This window comes from Haemaphysalis longicornis, unplaced genomic scaffold, assembly GCF_048455015.1.
Source record: "Haemaphysalis longicornis isolate Haplotype H1 unplaced genomic scaffold, Haemaphysalis longicornis Haplotype H1 scaffold_2, whole genome shotgun sequence".
Taxonomy (NCBI): Eukaryota; Metazoa; Arthropoda; class Arachnida; order Ixodida; family Ixodidae; genus Haemaphysalis; species Haemaphysalis longicornis.
Genome location: NW_027526295.1, coordinates 225,975,348 through 225,996,769, shown reverse-complemented (window position 1 = coordinate 225,996,769; position 21,422 = coordinate 225,975,348). Strand labels below are relative to the sequence as shown.

The 21,422-nt window shown below is 48.0% G+C and overlaps 2 protein-coding genes and 1 long non-coding RNA gene across 14 annotated transcripts in view; 2 read left to right on the top strand and 1 right to left on the bottom strand.

Moving 5' to 3' along the window:
- Positions 1–21,422, top strand: part of Para (sodium voltage-gated channel paralytic) — a 376,926-nt gene that overhangs the window by 112,195 nt on the left and 243,309 nt on the right. The gene's annotated exons all lie outside the window — the stretch shown is intronic.
- Positions 1–21,422, bottom strand: part of LOC144167661 (uncharacterized) — an 84,746-nt gene that overhangs the window by 15,575 nt on the left and 47,749 nt on the right. For all 3 annotated transcript variants that reach the window (XM_077696850.1, XM_077696851.1, XM_077696852.1), the window contains one exon: positions 1,430–1,637. In XM_077696850.1, coding sequence (XP_077552976.1) covers positions 1,430–1,637 — 208 coding nt within the window. The remainder of the gene's footprint in view (positions 1–1,429; positions 1,638–21,422) is intronic.
- On the top strand, positions 13,653–20,333 carry LOC144167660 (uncharacterized). The gene is made up of 3 exons (XR_013322078.1): positions 13,653–13,822; positions 17,714–18,921; positions 19,825–20,333. It is a non-coding gene; the product is annotated as an uncharacterized LOC144167660 (long non-coding RNA).

Here is a 21,422-nt window from a genome sequence, read left to right as displayed (position 1 = left end):
CAGCCTGTTTTTTAATGGCACATGGAAACATTGAATGCTTGTGCACAGGCCTCACACATATGCTGGAGGTCAGTGTGCTGGAGCAGTGAAACATTAAAAAGCGGTAGGGATGAGACTTAAAGGGGCCATGTGCACAAAATACAAGTTTGTTTTATTCGAAAGGTTTCGTGTTCTATAGTGCCCCCAGCGCTTGTCCGGAAGCAAACGATGCTTTATTCACTGTCAAATTAATCAATTTGAGCTAAAATTTTGATTCTCGCGCCAAAATGTGTGTTTGAACGACGTTTGCAATGGCATCATAAGAACAGGTCTTTCAGCTAAATTTGGTGTGGAGCGGAGACTTGTTTACTGTTAGTCAAACTGGATGTCGCCACCACAATGCGGCAAGCCGTTTTCTGCCTTTGGTTTGTTTGTGACTGTGTTTCAACTTGGCTTGTTTTTGTTGATGGAGGAAAATAATCGTTTCGTGAAACATAGTGCTCCCTCGACAAATATGGTCACATAAGACACCGTCGCTTGCGTCAATCAGCCAGTGTCGTTAGAGACAACCCCAAAGCCCCGCAGTGCTGTGCATCTAAACCAAGCATAGTGCACGCAGTACCAACAGCAGTGCGCATCGTCACTTCTATGTTTATGTGTGCTTTCTTAAGTTCCACTGTTTGTCCCACCATTCTTACTGATATAAAAAGAATGTGCCCCAAATTTAAGCACAAACAGCTCGTTCGGCAAGCTTATCAGCTCTGCCTAATTTGCGTTTGATTTTGCTGGCCTCCGTCAATCACAGAGCTGGCTGGTATTACATCATAGTGAGTCGCATGGCCATTGCCTTTTTTTCTAATTATACAGCTTATTTGAGCGAAGTTTACGTTAAAAGTGGTGTCAGTGTGATTCTAACGCGGCAATCTTTTGAATGAACTAAACTTGCTGTTTCAATATGTGGCATGTTTCAATAACCAGTTCGCCCTTATTACCGTATTTGTGCTATTCTAACATGCCCCTGATTATAACATGCAAGTAAGTTTAAGCATAAAAATCTGAAAAACTAATTTAATCTGAAAAATAAATTAAGAGCAAACATTTGCAGTAGGTGGCTTAGGTGTGCCCGCCAAGGAATATGTATGCCAAAATTTACCCGCATGATGTTAACAGATTGTCTTGGATTGGATTGAGTTGGATTTTGGGAGGAGTTAGTCTCCATGGCTACTCTGCTGGGTGCTTTGAAGCCGGTTTTAGTTTTGCACCCGACAATGTATTGCACACGCAAATTTGAAGCCTCCTTTTAGTGGACAAAAAAATGCAAATTACAATTGTGAAAATTTGGTAATGCATTGACTGTTCTAACGACATGCCCGACCCTGGCTCCGAGAATTGGTTTCCTCAGCTGTCAAGCACAGTGGCAGCATGATAGTGCAATGACGACTGCACTCACGTCAGGGGAAGGCTCGTAAAGGAGGCATTCTCAACTGGAGCAGCGTCATCTGCCTCCGCGTGTGGGCCCAGTATTGTGCTCTCCAGCTGCCTGGAAGCGGCAACGTTTTGCAGTCTGGCGGATCCCGGGAGCAACTGGCGATGAACATGGGTGCCCAGCGGGGTCCTCTGCCACTGGGATGGTGTGGGTGGCAGCGGTGGCAGGTTCTCTGCAAAGGGTGAGGACACCGATGAAAGAGGGAAAGGGATGGCCTGGAGGCTAATGTTTCTACTAGCAGACTTCTGAAGGCTGCTAGAAGGCTGACAATCACGAGGCTGTCGGTCTTGCACCTCCCAATTTGCTACATTCGCGTAGTGCTTAGCCCATGATGCTCTCGTGCCTTCAGTTCTTGTACCAGATGGCATCTGCTTAGCAGTAACTTTGTATGTACATGAGAAAAACAAAGAAGTCATTTGTTAATATTTCGTGAACTATTATTATTTTTTAACCCTAATATTTATTATTATTATTTTATTAACCGTTGGATGTGCAGTCCAATGGTTTGTTTATTTGGGAGTTAAACTAGAACTTAACCGTCGTACTCGGAGCAATACAAGAACCACAAAAGAAAAAGTAAATTTGTTCCCACACTGTGGTGTCAATACTCTACCTCGTTCACTACACGCAGCTAGTCCCTTACAGCTAACACGGTTGACTCCTTACCATAACCTTGGACCCCAGCTAAAGCATATCCACATTTCTTCATTATGTTTGTTCTGGCACTGCATGTCGTTTCGCTCTCTTTTAGCCCTACACACAAGGTTATCATTTTAAACCTATGGTACCACCATGGGTTTAAAAAGCATGCTTCACTGCACAATATGTGCATTGATACGCAACATTTTCCCCTTCCACTAGCTCCTCAATAACGAGCAGCTGACACAACATGTTCCCCATGAGAAACTGACCAACCCACTGCTATCTCTCTCTCTCTCTCTCTCTCTCTTGTGAAGAAAAGAATCACGATTCCGCTCAGGGTTCTATGTGAGTGGTGAGCACGTCACGATTATGATGACAGTCGTGTGGGGATGCTGCGACTACAAAGATACGTCTGTACAAGCAAATTTCTTCACGGTGCCAGGTGCACGTTATGTTCTACAATGAAAGGTACAATACAGGTGCGCACAATTACAGCTGCGTGATTGTTAGCACACTGGTAAGAAACGTCGAATATAAAAGTTACCACACAATACAGTAGCCGACCATTTTTTCGGACTCCGAAAATTTGGACTTGCTGGGTATTTGGGACTTTCCCGAGGAAACGCCAGTTGTTTCATTGGAGTGATGACACACGGATTTTTCGGACTGCTCTTTTATTTGGACTATTTTTCATTACCCTTCAGGTCCGAAAAATACGGGGCTTCGAAGCGGGCGTCACGTTCGCAGCTGCATGATGCCGCCCCCCGGTGAGCCTGTATCTACTCCGCCGATAGTCATCGTGTCTCACCCCCGTGATCCCGGTGATTTTACTGGCACTGATAACGTCGACACGGATGAATGGCTCCGCATGTATGCACGCGTCAGTGTTCACAACCGGTGGGACGACACAATCATGCTGGCGAATGTTGCCTACGATCTCAAGAAGACGGCTGGGACTTAGTTACTAAACAACGAAGCGAGGCTCACAAGCTGGGACGCCTTCAAAAATCCCCCTCGCGAGGGGCACGATCAAATGCAGAGCATTTCTGCGGGGGGGCGCGCCTGCAAGTCGTATGGATTACGTATTGGTTGTTGTTGTAATTGTTGTCTTCCAGCGTAGACATTGTCGATGAAGTCGATGGTGAAACGTGCCGTGAACCCCCTGCCGCGGCTATGACGCAACGTGGAGCGGCTATGACGCAACGTGGCGCGGCTATGACGCAACACAATCCACTTTAATCCAATCCAATCCAAATCCAAGCCAATCCAAGCCAATCAAATCGAATCCAATCCAATGCCCCTCGCGAGAGAGTATTATAGTGCCGAAATCGCCACCACGCGAACGCGTGATGCTGACGTCACGATCACGCCACAGATGTTAGCGACCGCAGCGCGCGCGAACGACATATGTGGTTTAAGCGCGAACCGACCGCGGCGAGAGAGCGCGATGCAAGCGCCCCACCTGTTCTTGCGCGCGAACTTAACGCGGCGAGAGCGGGTGTTGCGCACGTCCCCACCTGTTGTGCGCCCGAACCGAACGCGGCGAGAGAGGGCGTTGCGAGCGGAGAGAAGGCGAGGAGGACGCGGGGGAGAGGGCGCACCTCTGGCCGACGGTTGAATGAGTCAAGGATATAAGGCACGTTCGTAACCTTCCGTTCTGTGTCGGCTTTGTGGCTCAGTTGGTAGAGTACCGTGCACCTTGCGTTCCGCCCGCGGAGTCGCAGGATCGAAACCTGGCGCCGGCAAGTATTATTTTTTTATATAGTGTAGGGGGAGCGATGCGGACGCGGACTACGGACGCCAACGCGGGTGACATCGTGAGTTACTGAAATGCTATGCATTTAAAACCGGTCAGCTACTGTAATAAAATTTATGGAAGAAGACGGTCCCAAGCATCAGGAATGAAACAGCTCTCTACAAAATTTCTGCGTGCATGTTACCTGGAAGTACTGAAGAGGAATAGCAGTAGTATTACCTTACTCCAATGCTTTGGTCTAAAAACAATTACATCTTGAGACATACCTTGAGAAACGGCTCTTAGCAGCTACATGACTATACTCGGTTACAACTCAAAACGGCACCACCTCATGTATTGTATCTCTCCGCCAAAGCGCCGGACCCGTGACGTCAGTGCGCGCGCGTTTTGAAAGGGGTTTGCTATGAATGCGTGATATCGTCTGCCTTGTCCCACGCAGTTTGTTTGTCGTCACTGGATACGTTTATAAGCATATTAAAGGGGTCGTGAAGAGATTTTCAAAAAAACTGTGTTGTGTGTGCGCTTATAACCGTGGAACCTTGATAAACAAACAAGTCAACAAACAGGTCAACAAGTAAACAAGTAAACAAACAGGTCAACATGTCATTTAATTGACATGCGTGTTTTGGAAGGAGATTGCGCTTAATTAGTTCGGGGCATACTCTCATTTTTCTCATCTAGTTTGTTTGCCATCGTTGCAGTAATTTATTAGCTGATTCACTGCAAAAAATCATGGAGATGACACGTGTCCTGTTCAAACTATCCGCAGTAATGCACTCTTTGCACCGCTCAGGGGAACAGCCAGCTGTAGTGATAAGGTGCAGAGGTAACTTTCGTTGTCATTCATAATTTGTCCCCTAGTATAGTCACATAAGTGCCTCCTCACATCAGCAGTTTCATTGATGCGTAAAAAACTTGAAAAAAGAAAAAGAAAACCTGCACTGGCTGCATCTCCAACAGGGTAACCTTACTCATGAAGCCGACACAGGATAGCTTCTGCGTTGTCAGCATGAAGTGAAAACCTGCATGATTTCGGCTGGTAAAACACAATGAGGTGGGGAAAATGCGTGATGCTGAAGCGAGTGGCATGTACGAACTTTGGTTAGGAGAAAGGAAAAAGGAGGAAACGAGCCGTAAACTCTTGCCAAGACAATTTGGCACTTAAGAAAGGGCGAGGTGCTGATCAATGGCAACGCCTGTGATGCACCCCCGCAGGTGTCATGGAAGAGACAGAGGTGCTTGTGCATGCTCACGAGGAGGATAGCTCCATTCCTCAGAAAAAAACACTGCTAAACAAATTCAAATCAAGAAGAAGAGCAGGCTTAGGAATTGCAAGTGAGGTAAAACCTCATCATGTCATTGTTCAGGGGACAACAGAGTACATTTCAGAGACACAAACAAACCAATACTACATTGAATTACAGCTTTTACAGCGGAACCAGGCTTTCGCCGCATAGCTACCAGGATGGGTCAACAGAGTTGTATTTTATTCATCGACATTGCCTATTACATAGCCTATAGTTTTTTTTTTAACTCCTCAAGAAGTTACAATTTAAAATGGTTCATGTTTTTATTATCAAGCGGTTTTTCCTTGTCTTAGAAGTGTGTGTGCCCGTTGAAAGTATTTAGCACGTATCCAACCCCACAATTCTGCACATTGCACATTGACGCCAGGTGCAGCAGCTGTTAGAGAAGGGTGAGTGGTATTTATGCTCGTTCCCAGACACAGGGGTGGAAGCAGGGTCTAGCTTTTTGGAGCAGGCACGGGAGCAGCAAAAGTCTTATTTTGGAGCAGCTTTGGAGCAGCAAAAATCCCATTTTGGAGCAGGTTTGGAGCAGTTTAGGGGCTATTTTGGAGCACTTTTAGAGCACACTGACGGCTTTAAATAATGCAGCTGAGCGCACTTTTAAGAGCAACTAATCCAAAAACTGCATGAAAAATAGAACTGGCCAGAATTATTTAGCAGGAGCGCAATAAATCAGATAGGAGCTGGCACCTTGATTTTACCCTTTACTCGGGACTGAAACCTGCTTTTTGCCAATTCCTTTAAATGTAGCGACTTTTTGGCTTTTATTTGTATAATAATCAACACTATTTATTAAAACTTTTTTTTTCACTTTTACCTTGCACAGGAGGTCCCCATACAGTCTTCGACTATGGGACCTCCTTCTGTATATTTTGCCCGTGTTATGTATTTTTTGTAATAATAAACTGACTGATTGATTGACTATGTTACTAACGGTGGCTGCTCCTTTTAATTTTTTGGTAAAGTAGTTTCGAGCTAAAACAATCACGTGCAGTGCGCCGCCCCGCTGCCGCCGTCGCCGCAACCGCGAAATCAGGCGTCGCGAACGTGCCCTACCCGCGCGGCGCCGAGCGCGCATCGTCTCCCATCGATAGGCCCGAACACGAAGGCGCCGTACAATATGATGCCGTATTCCCAGCAAGCTGCTGCCGCCGCGTCGACCGAGAAGGCAGGCATCATAGGCAGGCAGCGAACGAAGACGGCGATTTCACGACGCCTCGTTTCGTGGTAGACGCGAAGGCGAAAGCGGACACGGCATCCCATCAAGACGCCCGTTTTCGCGGCGGAGTCGGGCCTCGTCGGCGCGCGAACGAGTACGGCGGCTGTGTGGCGCGCTGCACGGAACTGTTTTAGCTCCACACCACTTCTTTCATTAAAGCAGCGCGAAAAATTCGGCTTCAAATGAACTTCTGATGCAACTTCGGAGCTGTACGTGGTTACTGGCCGTAAGTTCGGGGTTCGTGCGCGCCGAAAACTCCCACCGAGGAACGCTAACGCGCACGTGTCCCGCAGCTCTCCACTTGACTCGACGACTCGACAGCGGAAAGGAAATTGATAGCGGCCGCCGCAACACTAGAGGAGCGAGCCCTTCGCGCGGAACCTCGCGTAGTCGTGCGCATGCGCTCAGTATCGTACAATAGCCCACGCGCGCAGCGGCTTCGCAGTTCTCGGTTCGTGCAGGTCCCGAAAAATTAGACTTCAATCACCACAAACTACTGATGCGAAGGATGTGCGAAGGGGTCGTTCGTCTTACTTCGAGTAGCTGCAAATTCCAGAGGCCATGCCACGGGGCGGCCTCTCTAGCATCCACCGTGGTCCCGCGTAATTCGCGCCAACAGCGCCAAATGCTCCCCTAGTGGTACGTGGCGTCTGAAAAATGTTGCATTTATCGTCATGGCAACGAGTGGCAAGGGGGAAAGGAGGTTGGTGACGTCGCGGGCGCTGCTGACGTCATTTTTTCCGCGGTAACCGGTCCGGGCCGCCGCGCGCCGGCCGCAGCAACACTGGCAACACAACCTCCTTGGCAGCAACCGACGCTCGCCCAGCTTCCGCGCCTGCCGCCGGTCGCTGCTCATGGGCCGCTCGGCAATGGCACCAGGCGCGAAAGTTGGACGAGCGCCGGCGATGCCTCGGAATGGCCGCCGCCCGTCGCTTGGTATGTGTGTGTTTAACAATTGAACGGAGAAAACATGTAGGTAAAAGTGTGTTTTCTGGTGTCGAATTGTTGTCTTTGTGGCGATAATAATTGGATCGTTACACAAACATTCTTTTCGCTTTCCTTTTATTCAAAATTCATATGAAGACATCTCTGATTCTAAGTCATGAAAACACATGCACTACACGCATATAATGCACATACATTTTATGTACACTCTGTTGGACTCTAAGCAAAAATATGACATGCAAAGTTAGGCATACAACATTGCAGAATAGGAAAAAAACGTGCAAGATACACATCTAGGTACACAATAATTGATTACGCAAGAAGAACTTCGAAAGTTCTAGTCACTATACATATTTTTTTCGCGCACACCTCGGCGGGAGAAGAAAAGAACTTAAAAGTTCCACTCAATTTATACTTATTTCTTGGGCTCGCCTCGAGACGAGATTCTTAGACATTCAAAAAACTCGTTTCAGTTCAGAGACACAGTAAACGGGAACCTATAATTTAAAAGAAAGCACGCACATGTATGCTTCAAGGCCTGCCTTTTGGGCCAGTTAACGCAAACTCTGAAAGGAAGCGTTGACCCGACCTTACACTTCCGAGAAATCTTGTTGACACCAACAAAATGCAGCTAGAAAAAACTGTTGCAACACAATAACCGCACTATTGACCACTCATTGCTGGATTATATCTGCGTACAAAAATAATGCGCAACCACGTCGTATAACACAGAACACAATCGCAACACAAATCGAGCGCACCCGTCTTTTCTTTTAATGGCGGGTGAACAGTCTGATTACAAGGAAGGGGGGGGGACGCTCAGAAAAAAAGCTTTCCTGCATTGTAAGCCGCATGTACCCAGCTCATAACTTGCAGATATCGGCTAGGTTGTCACACGCTACTCCCTAGCTCGTGTCTGGGCAGCGCCTCTTATCTCATCCTGTCCGATATCGATTCTAACATGGAACAGCAAAGCCACTCGCGATAAGATGACAAGGCGCGGGCGCGCAGGTTAGATTGAACAGCAAACCCGGCAATGCTAACCTGTTTTTTTTTTTTTTTATGAGCGAAACGCTTGAAATGGCAGCTGCAGACAACGCATGTATTTCGGATTGGCCTTCCACTGCTCCCTGTGCAAATCGACTGGCATTGAACACCGCAGTTTTACGTCAGATTTTTCGGAGCACTGAAGCAACGTCTGGCAGCAGTTTTGCCGCAAATATCCGTTTTGGAGCAAGATGGCACCGGAAAAATTGGTTAGGGCACGCCACCCCGCGCCAACAATCGCCGTGGTAATAGGTACGCAGTCAATGACAAGAAGCGCGTACAGTTGAGCTTGCCTTCTTCGTGAGCAGGTGCAGCGTGATGACTTCGGAGGGGTTGAGGTGATTCACCAGAGGAAACGTCCAATGAAGTCTCGAACCGTCCTCGACTTGGGGCCCCACCCAAGACTCAAACCCACTGCACGAAACAACCACAGAAAATACATCGATAAGAATCCTGAATCGACGTTCAAGCAATCAACTAAGCCAATCGCAAAACGGCAATGCCGCCTCAAATTCACCTTACGAGCACGAGTGTGCGCGCCGAATGCGTGTTTACTTCTATTAAAACTTTGTGTACCTGCAAGGCTGGGATATTTGCACATTAGTTTCCACTCCAAGACAACTGACATGCCTCATTAACTTCACGTTACATGTCCGAATTATTTTGAAAATAGAAGAGTGCAATCGCTCGGCTTCTAAGGAATTCACTATGACTTGTGCAAAGCTAATTTGCTTACCTGTCATCTTTGGAGAAGACGAGAAACTTGGCCGAACTGTTCCGCCCTGTGTTGCTGCACCACAGAGCTGCGCAGGGCTGGTGACGCTTCTTCCCCCGCGGCCCCATATTTAGAATACATTCGAATATATTTTATAATGCAGCGAAACTTTCAGCCCGTGGAGGCGTTTAGGCAACCCGCGCAGCCCTTCGCACGCCGGCTCGCTTACGCACGCACCAAACTGGCCCGCCGTGCGCGCCCAGAGAAAGAAAAAAAAACTATTGGCGCCGGTGAGCTGTTGCGCATGCGTAAGGAGGCGCGGAAGCATGCACGGTGTGGAAAGAAACGCTGAGGGAAAGGGGAGGGCCACGCCGCAGCACCCTGCCGCTAGGATCGCCCCAATTTTGAAACCGAAACTAGCCAGAGTCGCCGACCAGTGGCCATGCCTCAAGTTATAACACTAGATAACTGTTCAAAGTGCTTTTACTCATGCTGGTGACGGCCTTCCGGGAAACCCGCGGCGATAACAACGTTGCGATAAACTCCACGAGGGAACCACGAGTGCACTGAACTGCCGTGGCTATGGATGCGGCGTGGATGCGGCTGCGTCTATTATGATAGATAGACAGATATGATAGATATACTGTTGCCGTTCCCTTTTAAACGGGTGATCGACGGGAAATCCGGCGCTCCGGAAAGCCAGCGCTCAGTGTTGCCCGGACGACGACAAGACTCGGCTAAATTTGGCGTTGTATGCTCTCAATGGACAATAATCGCGCAAATAGACCCTATGCGAAATTGCTTGGTGATCTAGCAACACTGATGTAAACGAGACCGTCGGCCATATTGGTACGGGCGCCGATCGGGAAGTATCGTATTGTTTACTGTGGAAGAGTAGGTGACGGTAACGCGGTATGGCTCAAACTGGACGGTGTTTTCCGGCTCTCGACCGCGGATTGTGGACGAAGGACTTGCCTGCGCTGCCGACTGTGTCTGAAGACTCATACCACTCGGGGTTCCGCGCCAAAGACCCATCCGAGCGGCAGCGGAGCAGGGCATGCCGCCTAGCCACCGAGGCGCATTGCTCGCCTTCATCGGTGCGGACAAGCACGTGCGACTCACAGTAAGTAAATCCTTCTTTGTTTTTACTTGACGCGAGTTAACCGGTATGAGCATTTGCAGAGCACTTTGTTCATCGTTGCTTACCACGCAAATGCGTAGCGGCGACCCTGTTGCAGTAACCCTGAAAGAGGAGAGCGACAATCGCCAGACCGTACCGCTAGTGGGTGGATTAGGTACTTTCAAATGCTGTACATGGAATTTACGGGATGATTTTTGGCGAAGATGTTTACGGAAAGGTTGCGGCCGTTTTCCGTGACGGTCGTCCGCCCGCGCGTTTGCAATCGTGCTTTGCGGCGAAGTTAACTACAAAAGCGCACATACGCCTTGTATTTTCTTTTTTTGTGTGTGTTCATTATTTATTGCGCATGTTCTGCGCAAAAAATCTGTTTGTGTGTCTTTCTTCTCCTTTTTTGGCGGTGGGGTGGTTGTGTTTGTTTCTAAAGCGCATGTTTTTGGTGTGCACGAATAGATAATACAGTAAAACCTCGTTAGCTCGAACTCACTGAACTAGAAGATTTTTTTTAATTCGATGGGTCATCGGTATAGCCCGAATGTTTACCTGTTTATCTCGAAAGATTCTGGAAGTGAGTTCCAGATAATCATATTATTGCTTGCTTAAGTTATGACGAACACGATTATGCGGGTACTGGTATACATCATTACCCACGCTGAGGTTTTTAAATGTTAAACTTCCTTCTCTTGAAAAATGCATTAACAAAGCATGCAGAGATACTTGCACGCTCGAACTTGACAAACAATTTTGACATCATTGCTGTTTGAGGTGTAGATTATTTCCCTTGCAACAGTGTTAAGGAAGACACAAAATCTGGTCATTTTGAGTCTGTTCCTTGTGGCCACTTCTTTCTGCTCTGTCCCTTTACCATAAACTGCAGCGGACTAGTCCTGTTCTTCCCTGAGTGTTATTTACTGATACTCTCTCTGTTCTTGCAGGTTGGGCCTCATCCATGTGCTCAGCAGCTGCTTTTGCTCCCAGAAGAAAAGTGGCCGGCCCTATGTTGTGTGCCTCACCTTTGAGACGGACAGTGGGGCGATTGGGGAGGCATCGTGCGAGTGCCCGGCGGGTTGCAGTGGAGCATGGAGTCACATCCTGGCTGCTGTGCACCTACTCGCCCTTTTGCAAGCCGAAGGTTTTAAGAGGCGCCACCGGAGCTTGCGTGCACTGAGCCGCCACAACAGTGGGGACGTCCGAGACAGCAGGGCATCAACAGCGAGTGTCCAAAACATTGACTGGAGAAGCCCGCGATAAAATGGCCCCTCCCTTCCCTTGCCAATGCGTCTGTTCGATGCACGTCGAGTACAGGAGCAATGCGAGCAGCAACAAAGTGCCGTGCAGGCGCTTGGGAGAAAACTTGGTAGCCTCGAGAATTAGTTTTTTGCCCTAGTTGTGCTGGCCTCCCGCTCCTCCTCCCCCCCACCCCCCCCCTCCCCAGTGACAGAAACAAGGACTGGCATGACACCTGAAGGGTCACCTATGAGCTACCAGCAAGCATTCATGCCACATTTCGCCGTGGTCATCTCGCAAGCACGCAGAGGCTGGGCAACGTCGTGTTTACTAGACCGCGACATGCAGGGGTGCGCGAATGCTTCTTTTTGTTCCATTTATATCCACAGTTATATCCACAAAAGCGCAAAAGCACTCAAGCTGATGCGCGGCGGCCTGATGCAACTGTGGCCGTTTTCTTTTTTTCTTTTTGAATAAAACTTGAAAATTGTCTCAGCTACCTACATCAATGGCCACTATCATTACGTCGGAGGCATGCATGCAGCATGTGACAAACTAGAGGAGTGAGTGTATTTTAGTCGCAAAATTTTCGACAGTAAATACATCGTTGCTGGAATGAGATTGGGCACCAAGTTAACTTGACGTAACAACAAACCTTTCAGCCCGGCAAATCGGGAACCAAGTGCGAAAGCTCGAATTTTCCACCGTTAGAGCATCATAAAACAGTGTTTGCCACTTCTGCAACAACACGCGGCTAAATGCAACGTAAAGAAATCAACAGCACACTCCCATACCGTGCGCGCCCGCCACAGAGGAAATTTTCAACCGCGCCGTGACGGCGTAGTGCGGCAAGAAAAGTTTGTTTACAGCCCTAGGTACGATAAAAGCTCGTGTAGGGGCTAAGCGGTACCATTTAACAATGAAATGAAGCGGGCGCAGAGCCACAGGGACGAGTAAAGAAACAGCCTAATTTTGGCAACGTGTGGTACTGTTTTCCCGGTCGAGCGCCGCTGTCAGTCGCGTGAATAGGCGGCGCACGCTCACGCTTCATTTAGAATACAAAGACTGGACAACAGAACTCCAACGCAGCTGTATTTTTCATACGGACAGCGACTACGGAACCCCGCGCTTAGCGAACCAACGACAATTATTCGCCCCAAGCGCACCGCGCCCAGCGTGTCACAAAGGTTGCTGGCGCCGGCACAGTTCGCGTCACAAAGTTCGTTCAAAGCGTAGAACTTCACGTACCTTTTCTCTCCATTTGAACCGTATTTCCGCATTGCGTGCTCTGCGGCACGAAGCAATGCTCCGGCATCGTAGTCCATCACCAAGAGCGGTCAATGCCCGCCTTCTATGTTTTGCTAATTGGTTTCAGTTTCAAACGACCGTACCAAAATGGCGGACCTAGTTACCGGAGTCGACGTGAGATGGCGGGGCGCATTTTGCATAGGGTCTATTGCCGTTTCTGCGCAGCTTGGCGCAGCAGGGCAAATTGGCGCAGCAGTTCCACCCCTGCAGACATGCAAAGAAGGGCATTCGATGTCAGAGGCTACGTCTATTAGTATGCATGCGTGTGGTTCTTCCAGGCTCTGTTGTTTTGTCATCATTGCTTGCGACCCATGACAGCTGCTCTTGTTATACATCTATAAATTTGTAACAAAGCAAGCAAGGATTCGGATATTGGTAACTGAAGTTCACACATGTAACAAACAAGAGGTACTATAACAAACTGATGACTGATTGACATGGCGGTTGTTGTGTGCAGGGCACACTGTACACCTGGTTCACATGCGTAAAAAGAATGCTACATAAAGCGTATCGGAAACATGAGGCACAATTGACAAGGAATAATAATGCAGTAACATAAGCGTCGAAGCACAATTGATGCCACTTGTAAGGAACATGACGGTCAGGTGGCATTTGCGCAACTGGAAACAGAAATTTGTTATCTGGGTGCCATTGTTACCCTGAACCATACTGTAGCAGTCATTCGTCCCTCGGTGTGCTTCGACAAACTCCCTACGCTTGGAGCTCGGAGTCACTCTTCACAGTTTCCATGCCTCTAAGTGACGGCACGGTTTCACAGGACTTGGGAGTGACCTCGGGGTGCGGGAGATGCGCGAACTTTGGTGGGAATGCAGCTTCACTACACCGCGTGATGCGCCTCATTCCGTCTAATTAGCCGTCTGAATCCGTCTCCGGATTGCAGAGGCAGACCTGGCTGCATGGCTGTCCGAAATTGACGACCCCGACTGCCCCGACGCCCTGTTGGCACGGGCTGCGGCACTCACGGAGCAGATCCGAGCTGCCGTCTAGGCCCAAACAGGCTACCGCTGCTCAGCTGGGATTGCACACAACAAGGTTTGTGGCAGCGTTCCTGCTGCTTGCCTTATAGGTCACACCACTTGGGATAAGCCACGTTGACGTTGCTATCACGTCAGAGTATCTACACAATTAACTCCATTAGAATGAGAATACGAAGGTGGAATGTGAATAGGTCAGAAAATTTACTTTCATTTAGTAGATTAGAAGTGAGAGTTGTTTCATGAGAAGGCTACCTGCTGCTGATAAAGCCAAGAAACCTCGATTCTTTCATCCTGTTCAGTTTTTTAATTGACAAAAATCTTTTCTTCCCTCAGCTCCCACATGTGGGCACATTCTAAAGCTAGTCAGTTCGTGTAGATTATGTGCCCCAATAAGTGCAGTGGCAAGCTTGTCAAGGTACCGGAAATGGTACACAACTGAGCTTAGAGCCTAAACGGTTGTTTTGTCCTCCATGACACGCAGTGACCTTTTCCAGTCACAACTGCATAGTTGTCGCCACGGTGCCACAGGGCACCTGCAGGGAAGCCTGCCTAGGGAAGTTGTGCAAACCTAAGGTGTGGTGGGCCGTCTGAGTCGGCGACAAGCAAAGCGGGAGTGCGAAGAGGCATTTCCAGGGCGAGGAACATGCGGAAAGTGGCAGGAATAGCTGGACAAGCAGTAGAAATACGCCATAAAAAGCCAACACTGAAACCCTGACGCGCTCCTGACATATTGGCAAGTGCAGTAATACGTGTTACACATAGTGCAGAGGGGGCAAACTGCAAGCAAGTTAGCGTGCTGGTCTTTTTTTTGACCTGCATGCGCTTGTGTTAGTGTGTATACTTTTTTCTGCTTAGTTTTTCGAAAAAGAATGTTAAAAAAGGAAAGTAGCTGCACACATATGGATGCTTTTACTGTACTAAAAGAGTTCAAGGTTTAGATTATGGCTTTACGCTCCGAAGCAACACCCGGGGGTTGAGGTTGGCCCTAGTAGAGGCCTATGGATTAATTGAGACAATGGGGTGATATTTTCATTTGCCGCAATGGCATATATGTATAGTCATTTTGGTTTTTTTGTCTCTATAAGCAAGACAGCTGTGGTACTCATTGATAGTGCCCAAAACACAGTAAAGGTCCCAACATTTTGAGCTTTCTGTTTTTGACATGCTTACTTGGGGGGAAGGGGGAGGGGGTTTGTGTGAAACAGTTTGTTGCCAGATGCCAGACACATGTCACATGTCACACATTTGTTGATTGGAATGCAAAGGCCAACATCAGGTAGCAAAAGTTGTGCACAAAAACTTGTGTCACATATGAGTTATTACAGTATTTTTCTGAGAAAATAAACCCTTTCTGGCAAACCGAAGCAAAAGCACGTGACAAAACTTGCAGAAATTGTACTGCGAGGCGAGAAACCTTCACACGGGAGTTGTCTGCTGTCCAATCCCGTGTTGCTCTCTTTCCCCCTCTCTTTGCTTGCTGCAGATCTAAATCATTAATCAGCAAGCCCACGCTAGAGTGAAAGAGCAAAGCACTTGTGAACAAAGTGGCATGGGAGTTAGCTTTCATGAGTGTAGTTCTCAGTTAGCCTGAGCAACCGTGGGTATGAGGGAGGGACCAACCTTCGATGAGCCTTGCCATGCAGACAAAATACAAGTTTGTTTTATTCGAAAGATTTCGTGTTTTATAATGCCTGGCCCAGTGCTTGCCCGGGAGCAGACGATGCCGTATTCACTGAGAAATTAATTAGTTTAGGTTAAAATTTTCATTCTCCCACGAAATCGTGTATTTCCGTGATGCGTGCCATGAAGTCATGAAGGCGGGTATACAAACGAACTTCCAGTGCGTTTGTATTAGGCTCTGCAGCAGCCTTGCTCTGCAGTCAGTCCTCCCAGATGGTGCTGCCATAGTCAGCTGCAGACCGTTTTCTGCTGTTGCTTTGTCGTCTCTGACTGTATTTGGTCCTGGCTTGTTTTAGATGCAAGGCATCTCTTACACTCGGCCTGTCCTTCCATCCGGCGTGCATGCGTCCGCAACCCTCCTCCTTCCCCCTCGCCTGCCAGCTGCGTTATCGCGTTCTCCTCCCCATGCCACTCTCTCGTTCTCCTCGCCATGCCACATGTGCGTTAGCGCGCATGCACGTCTCTCTCTCATCACTCTCTCTCGCGGAGTGGCTATATAACCGCGGCATCTGCGGCGCGCTTTCGGCGCTTTTCAGCCGCTCCGTCAGCCGCTCTCGCTGCTGCTGCTCCGACTGCTCCTCCACCTGCTGCTCCGATGAGTTGAAATGGACACTAACATGCCTGCTACCGCGTTCGCTGACGCAAGCGTAACCAGCTCCAGCCAATGTGATAAGAGAAATGCTAGCACCAGCGAAGCCAGCGAATCTACGTGTGATTGAGCATCATTTAGGGTTCGCTACACTTCAACCACATTTGCGTAACCGACATAACGGAAACGCGAATTGAACCCCGTGAAATGCCTCGCATCACCCCAGGGTACCCCTCGCGGGAAGATGGAGAGAATTTTTTTGTTATGGTAGAAAGTAATTGTTTCGTGAAACATGGGGTATGCTCGACAAACAGGCTCACGTAAGACAGCGTCGCTTACGCCAATTGGCCAGTGTCGTGTAAAACAACTCCAAAGCGGCAGGCTGCTGTGCAGCTAAAAAAAGGCACAGTGCTCCCAGTACCAATAGCAGTGCACATCGGGACTTCTATGTTTATGTGTGTTTTCGTAGCTTTCATTGTTTACCCCACCATTCTTACTGCTGTAAGATGAATACGCGTTACATTACATCTAAGCGAAAATAGCTCGTTTGGAAAGCTTGTAGGTCTTGACTAATTTGCGTTTGCTTTTGCCAGCCTCAGCCTATCGCACAGCTGGGCATATGACATCATAGGTTCTGTTGCAGGAAATGAGCTGGTGGTACGCATGGCCATTTCCTTTTTTCCTAATTATATAGCTTATTTGAGTGAGGTGTGCGGCAAAAGTGGTGTCAGTAAGATCCTAACGAGGCAATCTATCAAATGAACCGAACATGTGTTTTGTCTGCATGGCCCGTTTAAGGAAATGAGTCAGTGATATGAGTGTGCCTGGGTGAAAATGGGCACTGAGTAGGAAAAAACTTCTAGACGAGCTCCGTGGAGTTGCATGCAATTTTATTGTGAAAACAGCATGTAGGGAGTGAGAGCGAGATTGGAGTTAGTGAGCTTAGGAGAAAATCAGGATAACAAAAATTACTTGTGAGTGAGCGATGTATACTTTCACAAACGATGGAGAATGTATGAAGCTTAGCAGCACCAAGTAGTGGTCAATCTGGAAGACTGAGGAGTGGAATGAGATAGGGCTGATGAAACAATTTCAGTCCCCAGCATGTTGTGTTCGTGTTTTATGTGATTCCCCAAATTTGGGTGAAGATGTCATTTTTAAACATATTTTCCTTATGAAAATAAGAAATGTGGGAATTGGCCAAAAACTACACACCCACAAGCTTAACCTTACGTATATGTATTGCGCATAATTAGACCATGCTTACATATCTCTTCAGTTGCCCTTTTAAGCAAGTACCTCATTAAAAAAAGGCTGGTAGTAGTAGTGCCACTTTATTTAACATTGGGTTTGGGGTAGGGGTGTGGTGGAAGCCCAAAGGACCCCTGTGATGTCCAGGGCTCTGGCCATGACGGTTTCTTGTAGAAAGAATGAAAGGTGTCATTGTGGCACAGTCTAAACATGGTGTGTTACCATCCTACTTAACCCACAGTCAAGCGCCTGCTTTTGTGGACTCACTTCCAGATTCACTTCCACACGTTGACACTCCTGGCCACACGGCAGGCATGTTTTAGAAAACAATAAGAAAAGGAAAATTTGTCCTCGAACTTTCAGAACTTTCGAACTTTCAGCTTGCAAAGAATACAGGAGCAAGATGTGTGTGTTCGATGCATGCAGGTGCTAGCAAAGCTTGCCTGCGGCCTGCACAAGCCCAATAAGCAGACGGTGCTCACGGAAAGCGCGGTGCCCATCCTGTTTGCCACGCTTCCCATTCACAAGCTGTGAGTAGTGGGCACGTTTTGCTGGTGACGTCAAAAGCGAGAAGGAACGTTTTGTGTTCTATTCAGGCACTTGTGCTGCCATCTTAACACTGTAGGCTGAGCAGAGTGGACGCGAATCATGTGGGGCTTCCCCTATAATATACCCCATTTTTTCTATGGACTGCTTAGTACAAAATCCAGGGCTCAATTTTCCAATGTGTTCGGTCTATCTGGCTATCCAGGTCAGGTGAATCAAGGATGGCCATTGTTTGTAAACCATGATCTGTAAGCTAGTTCGGGTCATTTCCAAAAATGTGTGCACAGGCCTGTTCCAAAAAAATGCGGGGAAAGAGGCCGTTCAGTCAGACTAACTCGGGCCTCATTAGCAGTATGGACTCCGCAGTTCCCATGTACAGCCAAACCCCGCAATAACGAAACCACCGGGGAATGCAAAAAAAATCATTTTTGCGAGAATTTTATTGCTGCGGGAAAAAAAACATAAACTAAAGGAAAAGCATCCGCAAACTGAATACTATTTATTTCCGAAAGTCAGTTATATTACTTTGTAAGCCATACCTTGCAACAACTTCACAGCTCGGCTCTCACACTACAACAAGTGGTTCACTGCTAGTCGTCGCTTCATGCCTGAGAACGACCGAATCGTGTGGATCCAAAATATCCGACACCTTTGCTCTTCACATTTTCTATCTCGATCCTTGGGACCGAGCATGCAAGTGAAGTCCAGCTTCTCTTGTTGACAAATTTCGCCACACAGTGGCACCTTGTTCCAGTGCTGTTTAGGGTGCCTCGATGCGCGCCCGCTCCGCGGAGGGTGGCGCCACTCTTTGAAAGGGTCGCCGCCGCCAAGACCGGTTCTCGGGAGGCGCCGCCGCCATTTTCTTGCATCCCGCCCCCGCCGACTCCAGCGCTAGGCGCGCGAAAAGCGGCGCTCTTCACAAAGTCTCTTTGCAAAATGCCCGGGTGCTACGTTCCCTAGTGTTCTAACAGCGCTAAAAATGTCTGGAGGATGTTTTCGTTTCCTAGAGACCCAAAAGGCGGCTTCTGTGGGCGGTGGAGATCAAGCGGGACAAGTGGCAGCCGACGAACAGCTCCTGCATATGCAGTGTAAGTACCCGGCTTCTCAGCAGTGCCAAATTCAGTTGGGGCTATTGTCAGCTTGTCTGTGTGGCTGTTTCTAGATACCAGACGAACAGTTTTATGTGTTTATGTCGGAGGTTTCATAATGCTTTAGCGGCCTTTTTATATTTGATTGATGCAAACGGATGTTACCTCTTAAAGCGGAGGGCCCACATAAAAAGTGTGGCGCTTTGCATCTTCAGCCATTTCACTTTGTATCACGAAATAAGGTGCTCATTCTAAGAAGATGTGCGACCTTTCTCAGTCCCGAAGGGTCATCCCGGCGCATCACGAAAAGCCCACTGTTGCCAGTGTGAATATCCCGAAGCGTAAAATTGCATGCGACACGTTATGCTCGTGTTTCTCTGCGTTGCCTCAACTTACGGTCTGTTATAAATCTTCGGCGCAAAAATTACGATATTTAAGACATTTATTCTCGCTTATCATGCCATAAAAGTAGCGTATGGAGGTGAAAAGAAATTGCACCTCTATTTTGTGAATCATGTGCGGATGTGAGCAGTTACGCGTGGATGCCAGTTTGTTCGAGTTGCTTGATTTCATGTCATTTATTCTTATTTCTCGGGAGTAAATATGTACATGTATCAATGCTGCTTCTCCTGCTCATATCGGGAGTCAGTTCCAGCTATTCAATTGTAATTTCGATCAGCCCACGCAACAACCCTAACCTCACGCATCCACTTAATCCATTTCCACTGGAAAATGCACAATCGCTCGACCTGGTTAATTATTACAAGTGCAAATGCTGAGACACTTTCCATGCAGTGTTTCCGCTTTGTTCTTTGTCTTGATTTCCCGTTCCCTTGATTACCGTGCTTTCCCTGAACTTAGTGTTTAATTTGACCATTGGTTTGCATATCTCTCTGCTTCCAGTTGCTCCAAAGCAGCGAAAGCCACCCAGAGACCGAACGCAGCCTGAGCCCACATCCAACAATGAAGACGTGGACAACCCTGCTGAAGAACCTCACGCATCATCAGACAGCGGAAATGCTCCCCGAGTCAACTCACATGGTATCACAAGAGACGTCACCGGAAAACCTCCAACTCAACAGCACAGGTGTCACAGGTTTGAATGCTGGAATTCCAAATGAAACTCTCAGCAAATGAAACTCTCACTGCTAGTGAGACACAAAGGGATTATGCTGAGTTGAACAAGCAGTTTGAAGACCTGGAAAGAAGATACACCGTACTTCAAGAACATCGCACATATGCTAAGAACGCACTACAAAACCTCAAAAAGCAAGTTCGAAAACATTCAAGCGTAATGATCATTACCTGTATTACAACTGCAGTGAAGGGTGTTTATCATTTTGTAGATAATGTGTTATGCAACAGCAGTGGAGTATGTTTTCCATCAGTTTGTACATAGTGTATTTTTGCTTCAAGGTATTAAATGATTATTCATACATCCGTGTAAGCCTTTGTTTAGATTGCAGCCCAAGGATGCTGGTTCGATTCTCGGCCGCTTTTCTGATGGAGACGAAAATACAAAACGCCCGTGTGTTCGAGATTTCGGCACATGTTAAAGGGACCCAGAAAAGCCTTCTGTAAAAGTTACAAAAGGAATGTATTGTCGCGTAGCCCCAATATAGCGATGCAATGCCGTTGGAATTATTTATCTACTTTCAGTATTAGCTGCGCCAGAAGCAATTAAATGCACCTCTCCCCACTTGCCGATCGACTCCTCCTCCCTCTCTGCTTCCTTCAGAGCCGCTGGAAACACTTGGAATAGCCATGTGACATCGCGACGCTCGACTTCCGTTCTGCGCTAGCTACATTCCTGCGCCTAGGCACGCGTCAATCGCTGCGGACCCGCCTTTGCCTCGGGATCGCGCAGGAAGGAGGAAGAGCAGCCGGAAGCCAATGGCAGTGACGCCGCCGGCGGCCGACCTCGCCGGCGATTGGGCGAATCAGGGGGCGCCTTCGCCGTTGCGTCAGCCGCGGTGACCGTTGCGTCATCCGCTGTCGGCTCGTTATGGCGTCGCGCTCATCGGCTGAAAAAGGCGATCTTAAAAAATTGTTTACAAATTATCTGTACAACGTATGGGGCTCACACTTGGCTCAAAAATCCCCCGTTATGTGTTCTACCACCTGAATGCATTTGGTTGCCACCTTCACAAAGCTTTTCGGGGTCCCTTTAAAGATGTCTAGGTGGTCAAAATTAATCCGGAGCCCTAAACTACGGCGCCTCATTACCTATGTGGGGTAGGCTCGTTAAAGTTCATCAATCAATCAATCATGTTTAGATTGCACAGTGCATTCATGACAGTTTGCCGCCAGGCAATCATATATATGTAAGTACCGCATAATAGTTTCAGTGGCCGTAAGCGTGCCGGACATTCATACTTGAATATCTAGCAGTTCCCTTCCTTCGTGTACTTCGCCTACTTTCTGCTATGTTTATATGTAAACGCAACGACAGCGAGTTTACGGCACCGGTATGAAAACGACGGCGTGAAGTTGCCCGCCGT